General features: G+C 38.4%; 2 protein-coding genes across 2 annotated transcripts in view; one reads left to right on the forward strand and one right to left on the reverse strand.

Moving 5' to 3' along the window:
• The window catches only part of SLC38A6 (solute carrier family 38 member 6), a 68219-nt gene extending 57842 nt beyond the window's left edge, over positions 1-10377 (reverse strand). Inside the window, exons 1-3 of the mRNA XM_005685945.3 lie at positions 10116-10377; positions 8676-8806; positions 6797-6870 (exon numbers count right to left, since the gene is read on the reverse strand). Coding sequence (XP_005686002.2) covers positions 6797-6870; positions 8676-8806; positions 10116-10220 — 310 coding nt within the window. The 5' untranslated portion in view covers positions 10221-10377. The remainder of the gene's footprint in view (positions 1-6796; positions 6871-8675; positions 8807-10115) is intronic.
• Positions 10199-18727, forward strand: TRMT5 (tRNA methyltransferase 5). The gene is made up of 5 exons (XM_005685944.3): positions 10199-10466; positions 11630-12282; positions 14794-14918; positions 16839-17493; positions 17858-18727. The coding sequence occupies exons 1-5, from the start codon at positions 10219-10221 to the stop codon at positions 17908-17910; spliced, it is 1734 nt and encodes a 577-aa protein (XP_005686001.2). The 5' UTR covers positions 10199-10218; the 3' UTR covers positions 17911-18727.

A 20433-nucleotide genomic window follows, 5' to 3' on the forward strand; every position in this document is an offset into this window, starting at 1 on the left:
GCAGCATTCTATATTGAGATCATTTTCCTCAAGAATTCTGAAGGTATTGCTTTATAGCCTTCTTATTTATAGTTCTTCCTAGGAAGTCTTTTGTCATTATAGTTTTTGACTCTTTGCATGAGAATTGTTTGTTTCTCCTCTCTGAAGCTTTCAGTATAGTCTCTTTACAACTGTATTTCTATTTTTTCATAAAGATACATCTTGATATGAATTCTTTTATAATTATTACACTGGTTACCAGGAAAAATTCTCCCAATCTGGAAACTAATTTCTTTCAGTTACAAACTTGGCTTGTATTATTTCGTTGATAATTTTCTATCATCTAATTTTTCTGTTTTCATGAAATTCTTATTATTTGTATGCTGAACCTCCTGAACTGATCCTCTCATTTTCTTATATTTTTTCTCCCATTTTTAAGTTCCTTTTTCTTTTATTTCCCCCCAGGAAATTTCCTTAACTCTTTTCAACCCAGCTACTAAATTAATTTTAAACTTCATTTCTAACATCTAGGATTCTTATACTCTTACTATACATTTGAAATAATTTCTTGTTCTTATTTCAATGATGTAATATCTTCTTTTGGTTCTCTGAAGCTATTAAATATAGTTTTTAAAGTTTTCATCTGGTCTGTGAATTATATCTGTTTCCTCTCTGCCTCTGAGTATTTTTCTTTTCTTAATTTTTTTAAAAACAGATTTTATTTTTACAGCAATTTTAGGTTCAGAGCAAAATTGAGCAGAAAGTATAGTTTTCACATTCTGTCCCCATACATGCACAGCCCCACCCACCATCAAAATCCCCCCAGAGGGGTGTACTTGTCATATCAGTGAATCTACACTGACACATCATCATCAACACAAATCCATAGATTAGAGTTCATCCTTGGTGCTGTACATTCTATGGTTCTGATCAATGAATAACGACATGTATTTATCAGTATAGTATCCTACAGAATAGTCTCACTGCCTTAAATTGCATCTCTGCTTCCATCTATTCATTCCTCCTTCCTTCTTAAGCCCTGGCAACTACTGATCTTCTCACTGTCTCCATAGTTCTGTCCTTCCTAGAATGTCATATAGTTGGAACCATACCGAATGCGGCCTTTTTACACTGGCTTTTTCAGTTAGCAAGATGCCTTTATAAGATTCCTCCATGTCTCTTTAGGCTTGACAGTTCCTTTCTCTGAAGTGCTGAAGTATATATATTCTATTAACTGAACGGACCACAGTTTAGCCATTCACTTACTGAAGGGCATCTTCGTTGCTTCTAAATTCTAACAATTATAAATAAAGCTGCTATAAACACCCATGCTCATAAATTTTCAACTCATGTAGGTAAATACTAATACAAATGTTGGATCGAGGGTTAGCCTCTATACCTTTTATCACACGGTCTTCACATTTGTTTTGTCAGTATTTTACTTTAACAATTATAGGACAGATACTTTCTCACATTTGGAAATTGCATTTGGAGTATGAGAAGAAGTGTCCAGAATAATTCTAAGGTCTCTGGCCTGAGCAGCTAGAAGGAAGATTTATCATTTGCTTAGATAGGAAAACAGTGGGAAGTGCAGACTGGCAGTGTAAAGAGGCAAATTTGAGATTAGCATATTAAATATCCAAGTGGCAATATCATGGAGGAAGTTGGATATGAGTCTGAAATTCAGGGGAAGAGATCCAGGCTAGGGGTATCAATTTTAGGGCTGTAATGAGCCCAAGAGTGTAAAAGAAAAGAGATCAGGGGAACAGTACCAGGGATACTCTAATGTTTAGAAGACAGGGAGATAAAAAGGATTTAGCAGAGGAAAAGCATATTCTGTGAAACAGGAAGGAAACCAGGAGAGTATGAATAAGTGTTTTACAGATGAAGGTGTAACCAACCGTGTCCAATGGTGCTGACTAGTCAACTAAGATGAAGACAGAAGTGACCTCTGGATCAGCAATGTGGAAGATGCTGGTACAATAATTTCTGTGTAATAATGGGGAAAGGCTGACTGAAGAATGTTCAAGAGAGAATAAGAGGAAGGGGAAGTATAGACAACTATTTTGACAAGAGCTTTACTACGATGGTGTGCATGTGTGCTAAGCTGCTTTAGTTGTGTCTGAATCTTCATGGCCCTGTGGACTGGGGCCTTCCAGGCTCCTCTGTCCATGGGATTCTCCAGGCAAGAATACTGGACTGGGTTGCCATGAACTCTTCCAGGGGATCTTCCTGACCCAGGGATTGAACTTGAGTCTCTTGCACTGGCAGGCAGGTGCTTTACCACCAGCGCCACCTGATAGTCATCCCCTATGAAGGCAGGGGGCATAGTGAATGAAGGCAGAGTCATTTTTTAAGTGGAAGAAATTATAGTCTATTTGTAAACTGATAGAAAGAAAGGTACAAAGATGATGAAAAAGAAGACGGAAGGGAGAAAGTGGCTGAAGACTGTAGGTGAGAGCAGACGGGGTCACAGCAGAAGTGGAGGGGCTAAGCCTCAGACAGGAACACAGAGAGTTCATCCAAAGTAACAGAATATAAGGTACAGGTGAAGACAGGTGGGTGGAAGTGGCAGTAAGAGCTTATAAAGTTCTTTTATGATTGTTTCTGTTTTCTCAGTGAAAAAGAAAGTGAGGATATCAGCTAAAAATGAAATCAAGGAGAATGTGTTGAAGGTCTGAGAGAAAGAAGAAATGAAAGCCATCTCCTTGGTAGCAGAGTAAGCAAGTGAATGAACTGAAGAAGTTGATAAGGATTAGAGGATAGCATCACAGATCCACTATCTCATAGATCCACTAGACACTGAATTACAGTGACACTGATCTGCATGGCTTCATGTTCTTCTTCAGGAATAGTCAACTGCACAGGTGCATGTGTGAGGTAGGCTGTTACATTTAACTATGACTGGAGTTTTGCCAGGAAAGTAACACGGTGAAAGGGAGGAGCAAAGGTGTGACTGTAACAACAAGAAACTTCAACTGGATGCAGAGAGGAAATATGGACGAGAGTGAAGGAGAGAGCAGAAGGAGAAGATCGATGAACTTAAATCCAGGTGGGGGGCGAAGAATTGCCAGAGTTGGAATACTTGAGGGAATGAATTTTTAAAAAATTAAAAACATGGTAGTTTTTGGAGGGTGGATTCTTGAAAATGAGATTTTGGAGGGGATAAAATTTTGGTAAAGACAAGATCAATAGTATGACCAGGGAAATAAGTAGCTGAGGTAGGCAGAGAATATGATCATTAGAAGAGAAAAAGTTAAGGAAATGCAAGTGTTAGATTATCTACATGGCTACTGAAATCATCCAGTACCCATCCAGATGGGGTGATACTGAAGAAACTGAAAGGAAAGCAGACGCTAAAATGTTCACAAAATGACAGAACATGGCTGAGGAGTCTGTATATGATATCCATAAGGTAGACTTTATGAGATTCAAAGCTGGGGTTTAGGGAGACGAAGTAGAAATGAGATGTCAGTAGGACATCTATCCTATCTTCAGACCAGTATGAGGGACATGGAAGAGAAAAGAGAGGCCACTTAAGAGAACTGCAGGGAAAGCAGTGTTCACAGAGAAGTTTTAGGTTCTCCTAGAGTAAGAAAGGTAAGGAAATATTCAGAAGAGTTATCAATATCCTGTGATAAACCATAATGGAATAGAATATGAAAAAATGCACATATTTGTATAACTGAATCACTCTGTTGTATAGCAGAAATTAACACAACATTGTAAATCAACTATACTTCAATAAAATTAAAAAAAGAAAATGACAGAACTATACTGGGTGAGTCTGGGAAATGAAGGATAACAGGATTCTTGAACTGACTGACATAAACTGAGTGACATAAATTGACATAAATTAAGTGGTATAAGATTATTAATCCACATGATCTCAAGGCAAATAATGATGACAATGCAGTGAGTGGTAGGGAGCAAGGACTAGGAAGTAGGGACCTGACCAGATACAGGCTGAGTTCTAAGACTCTGATTCTCTTCTGTTGACACTGGTGTGGAAACCAGAGGAGGGGAGCTCTTCATTTATTCCCAGAGCATAAACACTTCCCCAGAGAATCATAATGAGCCAACTGTTTCTGGAACAGCAGTACAGTATGTACAGCACCTTGGGGGAACTCCTTGGTGGTCCAGTGGTTAAGACTCTGCTACTGCAGGGAACATGGGTTCAATTTCTGGTTGGGGAATTAAGATCCCACATGCCATGCAGCCAAAATATATACATATATATAAACATACTTGGCAATCCTTATGGGTTCTGGCCCAATGAGAACTCATAATAATAAAAGCTACTAGCATTTTACCAAGGACTTGACATTTTGTGTATGTCATTATATTTCATTCTCACAATAATCCCAAGAGAAAAGTATTATCACTATCATTTTAGAATTGGCAAACTAAGGTTTCCTGGGTCGGGAAGATCCTCTGGAGAAGGGAATGGCTCCTCAGTCCAGTATTCTTGCCTGGAGAATTCCATGGACAAAGGAGCCTGGTGGGCTATAGTCCATGGGGATTCAGAGTTGGACATGACTGAAATGACTAAGGACAAACTAAGGCTAGAGAGATTAAGGTATCTTATATGCCTCAGCCATCAAGAAAAGTCCAGACAGATCCCAAATCCTATATAAAATCAAAAATAGCAGAATTTCATGAAAAGAAATCCTGTTCTTGGGAAGGAATGATGCTAAAGCTGAAACTCCAGTACTTTGGCTACCTCATTTGAAGAGTTGACTCATTGGAAAAGACTCTGATGCTTGGAAGGATTGGGGGCAGGAGGAGAAGGGGATAACAGAGGATAAGATGGCTGGATGGCATCACTGACTCGATGGATGTGAGTCTGAGTGAACCACGGGAGTTGGTGATGGACAGGGAGGTCTGGCGTGCTGCAATTCATGGGGTTGCAAAGAGTCGGACATGACTGAGTGACTGAACTTAACTTTTATAAAGGTAGAATTTTTATTGTGCTCTAGGCAAATAATGAAGCTAATCTGTAAAGACTTGTGATAATTCTTTCTCCAATCAATGAATCCAGTCTGAATACTCTTTTATGACAGTCCAACAAACTAGAGAGAAATTGTGTATTATTCTCTAGCATATATGTATAGCATATGCATATGCTATATATATATATGCTTTGTTATTATTTTCAAAGCCTACCTCCACAGAGAACTTTACAGTAACTGAAGAAATTCAATCAACAGCAGACAGGTGCAGCACTGTGTATGAAGAATCATGAAGAAGTTAGTTCACGGACCAAGTAAGCTACAAAAAATCAAAGAAAAAGAAAAAAGAAAGAGAAACAGAGCTTTTCATTTTAGATGTCCCAAAGTTATAGAAAAGAACAACAGATGTCAGAATTTTAAAGTTAAATACATATGATTTGAAGGAAAGCAAAAAAAAAAAAAAAGCATTATCTGGAAATCTTCATAAATTGAATACTACTTCCAAATAATTTAAATTAATAAAGCAAAACACTTCAGGTAATGAAGATACAATTGCCACATGATTGACCAACATATTAACCTTTTAGTAGAAACCATGATAAAATAACCTATGAAGATGTTAGATAAACTATCACAATTAAGTAAAAATAACTTTTTTAAACAAAGAAGCAAAATTTCAAAACATGCATTAAAATTCAGTCGCGGCTCAGCAGGATTTATAAATAAACTTCTTTAATGCTCTTACTCCTGAATTTGGGATGTTGTATGAACAACTTGTTACTTGGCGATTAATATTGCATCATTTCCTAGTATTTCTATCTGTCTGCACAGTCACCCAAGCCCCCTGCAAGCAAAGGAATGTATTTGTTGGTTGAGTGACCAAAAGCAATGACACAACTTACAGCTATGAACTATGGATCCTAAGTCAGTGTTGGGTAAGAGTCCCCTGGAGGACTTTTAAAAAGAGATTCCTGAATCCTACCTCAGATTTCTGGAATTAGAATCCCTGAGGATTAGAAACCTCTGTTTACAGAACAATCTGCAGATGCGTCTGATGCATAGACAGATTAAACAGACTAGAGCTGTGGATTTAGAACTCTGTTCTGAAGTCTTAAAATACTCAAGAAACACCTGTTTCAACCAGAACAATCCCATTTTTATCTATTTTATGTATCTGTTGTGTTTCTTAAAAACCTGAAAACAACAGGGCAAAGTGAACCCATCCATATGAGACTTAAACTCATGATTCTGGCATCATAACTGTCCTAATCCAAAGGGAGATCAGCCTAGGCAGATAGAAAGACCAGGCTTGGTGGACACAGAGTATTTGTTAATGCCAAAAGAAAAACTTTAAGAAAGCAGTTCCATGATTCATACACTTACTCATTGCAACTTAAAAGAACTTATTCAATACATGTCTGAACTGCATAAGTGGAAAAAACTTATTTATATATACACATCTATATACGGGGGGCAGAGACAGCAGTAGTAGATCTGGGAAGGTGTTCTCCAGAAAGTGATCACCCTAGGAGAAAGATGATCAGCATGAACACCTGGGTACTGCTTCTCCCTGACACAAGGTCTGGATCCTTTAAACCTCTTTCAGGTGCTTTCCCTAATCTACTCTAACCTAGAAAATTACGTCACATCTTGTGGAGAAAGGCAGGGGAAGAATGCTGGTTTCCTCCTCCTCATCTGTCCTCGGATATTCCCCTGAAGGACTGGCTCCATATATTCTGACCTTCTGAAATCCTCCATTTCAACCACCCTACCTAATATTCCCACTGGAAATTAGATTTGAGACAGCCAACCTGGCTTACATGATCTCAATAGGCTCTTTTATCAAATGCACACGTTTTACTTACCTGTCTGAATACACAAGCTAAGCAGGAGATGAACTGAGTAAGAAGCCAGGAGAGCGACTACCAGCAGCAAGAAACTAAAACATAAAAGAGTACATGGTCAAATTTGTCCCCTAAAAGTTTCCTTTTTATGGTATTTCACTGAAAAAACTTTTTTTTTTTTTTCACATTCAAACGGTCATGTGTATGAGTGCTAAGTTGCTTCAGTCATGTTTGATTCTTTGTGACTCTAAGGACTGTAGCCCTCAAGGCTCCTCTGTCTTTTCTCCAACTTAAGAGAAGTAAGTTTCAGTTGGGAAATCCCATTGTCTTTTTTCTTTACTCTATCCCTCCCCTTTTAACGATGCATTGCTGTTGTTTAGTCATTTAAGTCATGTCCAACTCTTGCAACCCTATGGACTGTAGCCCTCCAGGCTCCTCTGTCCATGAGATTCTCCAGGCAAGAATACTGGAGTGGGTTGCCATTCCCTCTTCCAGGGGATCTTCCCAACCCAGGGATCGAATCCACGTGTCTTACATCCCCTGCATTGGCAGGTGAGTTCTTTATTGCTGAGCCATCTGGGAAGCCCTCAGTGACGAGTGCCTCCCTATAATTTTAAATAAACACTGCATTTCAGCATCTATTAAACATACTCAACAAAGCAAACCAAAAAAATACAGTTAACACACTTTTAATGACATGATTTGAAAAATCTGTAATGTAATATTTGGGGTCCTCTCACCAAAAGTATGAAAAGAAACAGCATATATAATCCCTTACTTATTCTCAGGAAGATATTGGCAAGACAAGTTTCCAGAGGAGTGCTCCTGAAGTTGAAGACATTCTATCTTTGCAGTCCACTTAATACTTGTGAATAAGTAGCAAAATGGAGAGGTGAGAGTATACTTGTCAACTGATGTCAGAGACCTCACAAAATAAGGTTGGCATCACCAGGTGGAAACTGTGATATGATTCAGCAAGCACCCAATCAGTGGTATATATCTGCATGTGAGATCCTGCAGTAAAAAATGTGATTTTTCAATTGGAACTAAGAAATAAGTCGTATGATTATGTCTTGCCTGAGGTGTCATACATAGCTTTTAAGTTTTAAAACTATGAAAGTTTGCAAATATATCCCATAATAAAAGCAAGTTGGGTTACTTAAAAGTTAGTTAGCTAACCAAGAAATTCAAAGTAAAAGCAAAAATGATCCTATATGAGACTGTATTTTAAATTTCATAGGAAAAATAGGTCTGCTTGTACTGACAAAACAAACTTGTTCATTCATTCTATTTAGCATGATGCTCCATGCTAAGGATAAGATCTAGTCCTAAAGGATTTCAGAGTTCAGCGGGGAAAATAACTTGCAAACAGATAATTACACTATAATAAAAGAATGAATATAAAAGTACTATGGAAACACAGAAAAGACAGCAATGTCTTCTGTCTTGGGCAAACTCGCCTATGAGCTGAGTCTTAAAAGATGTAAAGGAATAAACACAGGGTACATGACTACTTAACAGGAGGAGAGAAAGAGATGGAGAGAAACTAAAGTATTATATGTATTATTTACAATCACAAAATCACTATTTATAAATAATCTGCATGACTGATAAACTCTGATTTACTTTGGCTCACTGAACACAGCAAATAAGCCACTTGTTAAGGTTATTAAGGAATGTGGATCAAGTTTCTCTTTTTTTAAAAATTAGCCACACTTTGGATTAAAAAAAAAAAATTATATAGCATCCTTCCAAGCTACAGACTAGCAACAATATAAGAATAAGAAGAACCCCAGAAATAACTAGAAGTTGTACAATACCAAGTTCTACAGCCTATCTCTTTGCTTCTCAATGTACTATCAAAATGAAAAAAAAATAGTAAAATAAGAAAAAAACTCACCTAAATCCAAGGATACCAGTATGAGCCATAACATAAGCTAAGCCAAGGATGCCACTTCCCATGATAGCATTCATCAAATTAAACACTGAGAAACCAAATGAAGCACCTCGGGATCTCTGTGTGTGAACTTCCTGTAAGCACACGAATTAATAGAGTTAAGTGTTTGAATGGTGCAGTCCAACTTTGGTCAAGAAATGACTGACAGGTTACGGAGAGTCTCCTAAAACCACAGACATACTGTGACACACTAGTTGCTCAAGAAGCAACCAGGACCTCGTTTCCTTTCCTTTCCTTCTCACTTCCCACTAGTGCAGCTCCAGGAATCCAGTTTCCTAGGAAAATCATCTCTACCTGCGCAGAGACCCAGTAGGCTTCAGGAAGAAGGCATGACTAACCCTGTGACTGTAAAAGACAGGGTAAAATGGGGGTGGGGACAGGGAGCAGGCAGATGGCCTCAAGCTCACGTGATAACTGAAGAATCCCTGAGTCAGCTTGAGGTTGCTGTAGACAACTGTTGCTCCCCAATTACTAGGACTGCAAAACTAATCTCTATTTATACACTTAATGAATTAAGTCTGCCCAGCTGAAAGGATGGGCAGGAATGCCATGCAATGACGATATTGTAAATAGAAGCAATTCACGTTGCTCTAGCGAGGATACGCCTTGAAAACACTCTCCCCTAAAACAGCATTTGGGAACAAAGTCCTAGAAACTGTTACTGCCCTGGGACTTGAGTTAAAGAGCCGAAGTGCCCATTGCACAGGTTTTAGGGTCAGGGAAGTGCTATATACTTATTACCAGGCCTCTCACGCTCCTTCACGGTTAAGTATCTCTGTATTAATATGTTTGAAGTGAAGTGACGTGAAGTCGCTCAGTCGTGTCCGACTCTTTGCGACCCCATGGACTGTAGCCTACCAGGCTCCTCTGTCCATGGGATTTTCCAGGCAATAGTCCTGGAGTGGACTGCCATTTTCTTCTCCTGGGGATCTTCCCTACCCAGGGATCGAACCCAGGTCTCCTGCATTGTAGACAGACGCTTAACTGTCTGAGATGTTTACAGGTCCCCAATGACAAAGCTGAGAAAAGCAAAATCTTGTGACTCTTGCAAAAAGCTCACAAGACTGGTGGAAAAAACGAGAAGCCGACAAGGATACCGAGAGCAGTGAGTTACATAACCGTGGGGCTGCTCCCCTAGTGGGGTCCCCTGCCTCCACCTGCTGCTGCGTCTCTTCTACCTGAGCCTGCAGCTTCAGCTTTTCTTTCTAGAACAGGTTAGGCTCCTATCTCATTGATGAACTCCGCCAGATCTCCTCGAAATCTCGGCTGCTGCCTTTGGGGCCCAGGTCCTAAGTTACTCCCCTCTCCCCTTGCCATCCCCTTTCTTTTCCCGGTCTTATTTGGCAGCCACTTCAGAACCGGGAGCCAGCGGAGCAAACTTACGTTGCTAAGCAACGGGCTAGACTCTTCCGCCTCCGCCTCTTCAGGCTCTTGGGTAGAGACAAACCAGCCGGGCTCGGCGTTGGTGACCCCCGCTGGGACCTCCATGCTGCTCGCCGGTCGACTACCCAGTCCATCCACTAGCTGCTACCCCTGCCCTCCCGCCTGTAGTCGCGCTGGAGGCGGGCCTACGTTCCCGGCCCTTCCGGGTTCCCGTACCTCACCAGGGCCGGGACGAAAGGAGGGATCGACGTGCTGTGGTGACGCTCGCCTCACGGCGGCGAACCTTGATGGTGTCATCGAGGGCCCGCCCACCCGCCGAAGACACGTTTCCGAGCTGTACCAGAGCATGAGGTGAGGGTCTGGTCTTGGAGCCAGCTACGGGGCGACGCCAGGAAATGGGATGGTGACGTTGGTGAAGTGGCGGCCGTGGTGCCCTTGAGAGAGAGTTCGAAGGGGCTGAGGGTCCGGTGGCAGAACCGGTCGGCTCGGCGGCTCTCCGCCTCGCGCTGTCTGGGCGCTAAAACGGCAGGAAGGCGCCCAGCGCCCGGTGCGCAGCCGAGGCCTGAGTACGGGGAAGTGAGGGGTGTTCCATCTCTTCAGAACTTTCCCATAGAACCTTTAGCCACATCTTACTTGTGGAAAGCAGAGATTCACTTAAAGTAATTTACCCAAGATCACACATCTGGTTAACTGCTAAACCCAGTTTGAACCCTGTCAACTTTTTGACAGTTGCTTTACAGGGTTCCTAGGCAGGGCCCTTCCTTAACAGTTCCTTCTTCGTATTCCGGAAGGCAAAATGAAAAACTGATACTAATGGGATGTGCATGTAACACTCAGCAGTTCCCATCCTAGAAATACTGAAACCTCTACTTATAGGTAGGACTTGTGGCAGTAAAACATCAAAGACAACATAGAAATAGATTAAGAACGCAGGCCCTGGATTTTAGTCCTTGCTCAGCGATTTACAGCAACAAGATTTCGGGTCAATTAACCTATTTCTGAGCTTTAGTTTACACCTTTGCAGAAATGAGAATGCAACCCCACACATCTCCCAAGATTGTTACTGTGAGTAAACGTTCAGCACAATATCTGACCCAGTAAGCTTCCATAAGAATATCCTTTTAAATATTGACATTGGTAAAATTATCAATATAGTGACCATTTCGCTTAGAGATGATCCTTTAACTTAAATTTCGGCCTTCCAGTCCCAAAATGTTCTGTAGAAAATTGTGGGTGGGGAGGTTTGTTGACTATAGCGAGAGTGATGGATCACTAAACCCTAGTCCAGGCCGCAGGGGGGCTGGAAGTATATAGACTTATTATTTACTACTAATAAAAGTCATCCTATCCTGGAGAAGTTATTAATATTACACTTCTCACATACCACTAAAAGTTTTATCTTTGGCATTTAGCAGGTTATTTGAAACAATTAAAATTTTTATTAAGACTTGTGAACATGTTAAGCTAGTTTGTAGCTTTATGGTAGTTGTTTTAATTGAATGCTTTATTTTTAGCTTATTGAAACAATTTGGATTCTCAAGAAGACTTCTCAAAGTGGCAAGCTGTAGAATAACTGAGTCAGCATCACTGGTTCTACTACCTTGGGCATCGTTGATACAGAAGCTTAGCAGAGTACCTGTTATTTTCTTGCTGGATCAAAGAAAAAGATTCTCAACCATGCCTGAAATAGAAACAAATCACAGAGACTCTGAATTGTTTTCCCCACCCTCCGATGTCCGAGGAATGATAGAACTTGATAGAACAGCTTTTAAAAAGACAGTCACCATCCCAGTGCTTAAAGTGAGGAAAGAGGTAGTCAATAAACTGATGCGATCCCTTAAAAGAGCAGCACTGCAGCGCCCAGGCATAAAACGTGTGATTGAAGATCCAGAAGATGAAGAAGGTAGACTAATTATGTTGGATCCCTATAAAATGTTTACCGTTGATTCCTTTGAGAAAGAAGAACTCAGTATTTTAAAGCAGCTGAATGTCAATCCACAAATATCGAAATATAATTTGGACCTAACTTATGAAAACTTTAAGTCAGAAGAAATCTTGAGAGCTGTGCTTCCTGAAGGTCAAGATGTGACCTCAGGGTTTAGCAGAGTTGGACACATTGCTCACCTGAACCTTCGAGATCATCAACTACCTTACAAGCATTTAATTGGTAGGTGTGTCTTAGTAATAGTCACATATTAGAAACCAATTAGCAAGTTCTAATTTTAATTTTTAAAAAAAGTAAATGCCTATTATAGAAATAGGATATTTTATCATTTTAATTTTAAGCAGGATCTTGAGCTAATACTCTCCTTTGAGGGCCACTTTGGAATAGCCTTCCCAGAGTCATTTGTTGTTGCTGTTTAGTTGCTAAGTCGTTTTCGACTCTTAAGAGATACCATCTACTGTAGCCCACCAGGCTCCCCAGTCCATGGGATTTCCCAGGCAAAAGTACTGGAATGGATTGCCATTTCCTTCTCCAGGGGATCTTCCTGACCCAGGGATCGAACCCACATTTCCTACATTGGCAGGTGAACTCTTTACCACTGAGCCATCAGGGAAGCCCTCCCAGAGTCAAGCAAGCTCTAAATATCAGTTCAAGCTTTTGTGTTTACAATACATAAGCATTAACTTCAATCACTTGCTTTGGCACAATTCTTTGGCAACTTATCATTTTGGTATCCAGAACTTATTAGTCCTTCAGGACTATGTTGAATGCTAGGTTTCATAAGTTTGAGTGTTTCATAGTCAAAAGGGCAAGACCGTGTTTACTCATGCTTTCATCAATTCAGTTAATTGAGCCTCTTCTATATCGTAGGCACCATACTTTGTTTTCTAGTACTCCTAGCTTTTTAGAAACAACTCTGTAGCCCAGAGCTGAAGCATGGGTCTTTTATTCTTTGGACTAAGAAAGAAGTAGAAGACTAATCAAAATTGCTCTTGTCCTTATATAAATATTTAATGTCCATGCATTCTCCTGATTAATATTTTTAATACAGAGTAATTGTCAGAACTTCTGGGAATTATTTTCAGCTTTAAAATGTAGTGCTCAGTGTTTTGCATGGGTAGAATTTCAGAGATATGCTGTTATGAGTTTACTTTGTTTTTATTGATGAAAGGGACTAATAATGAATAATGATAACATAATAAATACTTAAGCAGAGCCTTATAATTATGATCTGGTACAAATGTCAAGTCTAGGCTTTCCCTTGAATCACTGCCTGTCCAAACTCAACATTCTTTTAGCACTTATTTTATAAACTCGCTCTCATAAAAGGGCACTCACAGATTGAAAATGAAACATTTTCATACAGAAGTAATTTTAAAGCTTTTACTATAGACCTTTAGAATTTTTTTTTAAATTCTTCATTTCAAACTAACTTCTGTACCTTAAAAATTGAGTTCTGATACCTGAAGCAGAACAAGATAAAACAATGATTGACCATAGTTTGACATTATCATATTCAAAATCAGGTATCTAATTATCAGAGAGAAATTAGACAAATTCCAGTTGGTATTTAAGCGTATTTGTATAAGAAGTCCAGTTCAGTCACTCAGTCATGTCCAACTCTTTGCAACCCCATGGACTGCAGCATGCCAGGCGTCTGTGTCCATCACCAACTCCTGGAGCTTGCTCAAAATCATTTCCATTGAGTCGGTGATGCCATCCAACCATCTCACCCTCTGTTGTCCTGTGTTGTATCTGTATTATGGAATACTTTATACTTACTTACAAATCAACTTATCTTTCTTTATACAATGAGATAGCATATAGATTCTTGTAATTTTTTTAAAGTGCTGACAAAAATGCAGACTTTGATTATAGGGCATCAATATACCATTGCCAGTGTCTTTTAACCTTTGTAGCTTTTTGTGCTCTGGAAAATATTTGACATAAAGAACAATTTAAATAAACATTTTATTTAGAGAAAAGTAAAGAATCTATGTTTCTTTCATTTGAAAACATTATTTTGCTGGTATACATTTCCAAAGTGGAAGTATCTATTTTAAATACATAATAAAGCAAACACTTGGTTTGAGGCCAGTGGGGACAGGCTAATGTTTTCTGAGACCATTTGTTTCCATAGTCCTTAATATCTCTTCAATTTTTTAACCAGTTCCCTGGGTCTACCTGTTTGCTTACTGTTGCACTGATACATTTGAGAAGACTAAGTAAAAGACATGGAAAAATATTAGGCAGAACAAGCTCTTCAAAATTTTTTCTTTATAAATGTACCCACACATCTTTTGTGTGTTTGCATAGGGGCTGTCAGACATTAACTTTGGTAATCCGTTGAATTTTTAGAACTGCATTCCTCTACGCACGCCAGCTTCCCAGGTGGTGCTAGTGGTAAAGAACCCATCTGTCAGCGCAGAAGACATAAGAGACCTGGGTTCTATCCCTGGGTTGGAAAAGATCCCCTGGAGGAGGGCATGGCAACCCACTCCAATATTCTTGCCTGGAGAACCCCATGGACAGAGGAGCCTGGTGGGCTACATTCCATACAGTTGCCAAGAGTCGGACACGACTGAAGCCACTTAGAATGCATGCACACATAGTAGATGCAATTTTTGGCTATAAACCAGAAGAAAATATAGTTCACATCCATTTCATATTTGCAATTTTAGCTTTTATTTTGCAACCAGAAGGCAGTGTTTATCATGATTTCTGTGCTTTTAGGCCAAGTTATGATTGACAAAAATCCAGGAATCACCTCAGCAGTAAATAAAATCAATAATATTGATAATACCTACCGAAATTTTGAAATGGAAGTACTATCTGGAGAGGAGAATATGATGACCAAGGTATGGAATATTTTATTGTCTCCTAATACAGTGTATATCAAGATTAACTTTTGAAATCAGGATAACAGATTAAGAAAATACAATACCCAGTATTGATGAGTATGTGAGACTGTAAGCATTTACATATACTATTGATGGGAGAGTGAAGTCAGGAAGAGTGTATGGTAATATATTGCAATTTTGAATAGATACATCCTTTGACCTAGCACTCCATTTATAGGAAGTTATCTCAAGAATATAACTGGGCAAAACTGTAATGATGTACCCAACCAGGGATTGAACCCGTGTCTCCCGTGCAGTGGAAGTATGGAATTTTAACCACTAGACACCTACATCATTTTTATAATAATAAATAAATATGATGGAATGAAAATCTAAATATCATCAGTAGATAACTGATTAAATTTTAGGATAATAATACAATGGAATACTCCATCACTGAAGATTATTTAGCTCCATCAATTCAGTTCAGTTGCTCAGTCGTGTCCGACTCTGTGACCCCATGAACTGCAGTACACCAGGCTTCCCTGTCCATCACAAACTCCCGGAGCTTACTCAAACTCATGTCCATTGAGTTGGTGATGCCATCCAACCATCTCATCCTCTGTTGTCCCTTTCTCCTACTGCCTTCAATCATGTCCAGCATCAGGGTCTTTTCAAATGAGTCAGTTCTTCGCATGTGGCTCTAGGTGAGTGATCACACCATCATGGTTATCTGGGTCATGAAGATCTTTTTTGTATAGTTGTTCTGTGTATTCTTGCCACCTCTTCTTAATATCTTCTGCTTCTGTTAGGTCCATACCACTTCTGTCCTTTATTGAGCCCATCTTTGCATGAAATGTTTCCTTGGTATCTCTAATTTTCTTGAAGAGATCTCTAGTCTTTCCCATTCTATTATTTTCCTCTATTTCTTTGCATTGATCACTGAGGAAGGCTTTCTTATCTCTCCTTGCTATTCTTTGGAACTCTGCATTCAAATGGGTATATCTTTCCCATATTAAGTTTCAGACTCTTGAAACTTAATATGATCAGAGGATTTGATGTGGTCAGGAGGAAAAAATATGTACAAATTTGGAATTATGGTCCATGAAGACAAAATATAGATGCCTCTATTAGATTTATAGAACTTAGGAACTTTATAGCCTTTGATTCTTCATCTGTTAAAATAAGGAGCTCAAGATGATAGGTGAGGTTACCTTTCACAACTGTAGTTTTGTTTTCTATTTTCTATCATGTTTATGATAGTCCCCAAAGAAATGCTATTAAGTTTTAATTTTGTTCAAGACTTAGCTTCACTGTAGTTTATCCATGAACACTCAGATTTGGGAAAGGCAAAAACAGGGGAATGATTTATTCTATATACTGGCTCTAATATAGACATGAAACCTGCAAAGTCCAAGTAACTGTCTAAAAACATAACGAAGTACCTTGAAATTCACTGACACATGATGCATCTATCTTGCCAAACTGAAAACTAAGGAAGGAAAGCATGTTTGCTGTGTGAAAGAGCTGTCTGCAATTTAGCTACCCACCATGAAGACAGATGTAGTGTGTTGTTTTACCCTAAAGGCTTTTTCCTATCAGGTGACAGGAGATAATATAATTAAGCCAATCATTTGGCCTATCTGAAAAATTCCTAGTGTGATTGGGGAGCCACTTTATGATCCTTTAGGATGAGATGGAGAGCTGTTTGGTTTTAAAGAGATGACTTCTCTCATGAAAACATCTAATGCAGGATAGTAACTACCCTCAAGTTTAGCATAACACCAGATTTCTAACCTAAATGCCTTTAAACTCACTGTAATTTGCTCTTAATAGTAGTAAATTTGTAGTAGTAAATGTGTGTATGTGTGAATGCATCTGTCAGTGGCTGGAATTTAAGACTAAGCAGTTTAACCAAAACCATAATACTTTTTTCAGGTTCGAGAAAACAATTACACCTATGAATTTGATTTTTCAAAAGTCTATTGGAATCCTCGTCTCTCCACAGAACACAGCCGTATCACAGAACTTCTCAAACCTGGGGATGTCCTATTTGATGTTTTTGCTGGGGTTGGGCCCTTTGCCATTCCAGCAGCAAAGAAAAACTGCACTGTGTTTGCTAATGATCTCAATCCTGAATCCCATAAATGGCTACTGCACAACTGTAAATTAAATAAAGTGGACCAAAAAGTAAAAGTCTTTAACTTGGATGGGAAAGACTTCCTGCGAGGACCAGTCAGAGAAGAGTTAATGCAGCAGCTGGGACCACTGTCAAAAGAAAGAAAACACTCTGTGCACATCGTCATGAATTTGCCAGCAAAGGCTATTGAGTTTCTCAGCGCTTGCAAAGCGCTCTTAGATGGACAGCCATGTGGCAGTGAACTCCTTCCCATTGTGCACTGTTACAGCTTTTCCAAAGATGCTAATCCAGCTAAGGATGTTCAGCAACGAGCTGGAACTGTGTTAGGCATCTCCTTGGAGGCATGTAGTTCAGTTCACCTAGTAAGAAATGTGGCGCCTAACAAGGAAATGTTATGCATCACTTTTCAGATTCCTGCTGCTATACTTTACAAGAACCAGACCGTAAATCGAGGTAAGTGATTTCTGGGAAATTAAATGTAAGCTGTAATACTTTTAACATAACTTTCTTGGGCAACATATATATTTTATATTTTTTTAAACTTTGAAATAAATTAATTCTAGTTAGATATTTCAGTTCAAGACCCCTTGCCATTCAACTGTGACTAATTTCTCACAATTTTACAGATTGTATTATGATACACTGTTCATTCTAGTAGGCGGCTATTTCATTAAAATAAATCCACAGGAATGTTACTATTTCATGCATAAGTTGAGTACATTAAAAATGTTTAAAATGCCTATATTATTTGCTTTTTAAAAGTTATTTTTAAATGTTAAGTATCTTACATAATATAGGTTTTCTGGATTTGTTACAGACAATCATGAAGATCCACCTCTTAAGCGCCAGAGGACAGATAAAGACTTTTAAGAAGAAAATACACAAATTGCTTCAGTCACTTAATTGGAAATATTTTCTCCCTCTCCCCACTAGACCTTTGTGATAGTGAACCATCATTTGTATGATTTCTAATATTTTAGCATTCAGTTACTTTAGTATTGAATCCTTTTATTTTACCCTCGAGGCTTCCCTGGTGGCTCAGATGGTAAAGAATCTGCCTGCAATGCAGGAGACCTAGGTTCAATCCCTGCATCTGGAAGATCCCCTGGAGAAGGGAATGGCAACCCACTCCAGTATTCTTGCCTGGAGAATCCCATGGGCAGAGGTGCCTGGCGGGCTGTAGTCCATGGGTTTGCAAAGAGTCAGACATGACTGAGCAACTAACACAGTCCTATAAATTGGGAATTATCAAATTTCAATTTAAATAAGCCTACTAAATATATTTTGTTTTATAATTTTATCATCATATATATCTAATATTTTATTAGATAAATATGTTTAAATATTGTCTTGGGAAAATAGTTTTTGAAGGTATGATAATTGCATGCTAACTAGGAAAGCACTAACCATTTTACAGTTATCCTTAGTTGAAGAGCGTAGCTAAGTTATATGTACTCCTATACTATTACTGTTAATATAGAAGTGTTAATAATAACAAATGAGATTATTTAGATTAGAGACAGGCAAACTATGTCCAGCAGGCCAAATCCAGTCCACCACCTGTTGTATGGCAAGTAAGCTGAGAATGGTTTTTACACTTTCAAATGATTGGGAAAAAAAAATGTGACATGAAAATTATACGAAATTTGAATTTCAGTGTCCATAAATAAAGTTTTATTGGAACTTATTTTTTATGCTCATTTGTTTACATACTGGCAATGGCTGCCCTCATTGTATAACACCAGAGCTGAGTAGTCAGCTGCAACACAGACGGGATATGATTTTCATCACTTCACATTGCTGCTCAGCAAACTACGAATCAGTGACATGGTTATAACGCAACAGCATTTTTTGTGCCACATATATTGCTAAGCTATAACATTTTATTTTACTATTATGAGTGTATATCCATCATTCCAAAACAACAAAAGTGGACATCCATGTTGAGCTTTTAAAGTATGGCAGAGTATGAACATTTTTGATATGAATTAGATGATAAAGCATCCATAACTGAGCTAAAGTAAAATATACTTTGACATTTCCAAAGAACTACTCATCATCAGTATTTCCAAGTCACAGGCAAGCAACTGTCAGAAAAATTACATATTTAAACTGGACATTTACAGTAGAATTTCCTTATAAAAAATGAAAGTGGGGCTACAACCAAAATAAGTCTCCAAGAGAGTTTTATAAGTCAAGAAAAGAAAATTGTTTACTGATGGAGAGTTAATTGTGTTTGTTTGAAAGCAGCAGTCTTAAGAAATGTGTCCAGAGAAAGCAAGTTTTGTTTAGGACTGTTAGCCTTTTGGCAAGGACAGTTGCCCAAAGAGTTGTGAACACTGGGAGTACCATCAATAGTCAAAACGGTAAATGAGTCCAAGTAGTTGTTTACTCTTGATGAGTTGATAGATGTTTCTAATACAGCTCAGTTCTCGCTTATTTGCAATGTCAATTCTGAGTTTGAAGTTACTGAAGAATTAGCCTCTATGAATACTCTGCATGGAACTATTGGTGAATATGTTCAAAAAAGTTGAGGAAACGAATTCAGTAAAACCTGAAGCAGAATCTGATCTGTTATAACTAATGATGGTAAAAGAAACTGTGAGGTTAAAAATAAATCTAGTAGAGAAACTTAAAAGCTTATGAAAATGTAAGGTGTTTAAAACCTATTGTTATTCACTATATTATTCACCAGCAAGTACCTTGCAGCAATATTTGAATCTATCATTTGTTAATGAACCAGTAATATCAATGATAAACTTCATTTGCTTTCATGGACTTTAATCATCCTCAAAGTCCTTCAATTTTGTCTGAAATTGAAGCCAAATTTCCTGACACTCTTAACCTAAGCTTGATTTGTTTAGCAACTGTAAAGTCTGACTGCAATTTTTTCGGTTCATGGCCAAGACTGAAATTTTTCTTAAGAACCAACCTTAAACACTTCTAAAATACTGAATGTCTTAGGAAGTTAGTTGCTAAAGGCTTGATAATATTTCTCATATATATCAACCACAACTACAGGACAAAAGTAACAAATGTGAAACATACTGCAATAGTATGAAATGACTACATTTCTCATCTATCAAAAATTAAGGAACAAGGTTTCCATTCTCACACATATTAGTGGATATATTTTTCTGAGTTTAGCATTTTTGGAAACTTGGTGCAAATGTAAAGAAATTTCCATGTTTCAGAACCCATTTAACTACAACTGAACTTCTTCAACTGGAAGTGATAAATGTATTACTATAATGACATGCAAAAAGGTAAATACCAAGGGGGGATTAAGAAAAGCTTTCCAAATGAGGTACATGCTCCGTTAAAATCACATGTTCCAATATCTGGTAGTATCTGTCTGAAAAGACTTTTTTAAAGATGAAATATGTAAAATCT

The sequence above is a fragment of the Capra hircus genome, chromosome 10 (genome assembly GCF_001704415.2).
Source record: "Capra hircus breed San Clemente chromosome 10, ASM170441v1, whole genome shotgun sequence".
In the NCBI taxonomy this organism is placed as follows: Eukaryota; Metazoa; Chordata; class Mammalia; order Artiodactyla; family Bovidae; genus Capra; species Capra hircus.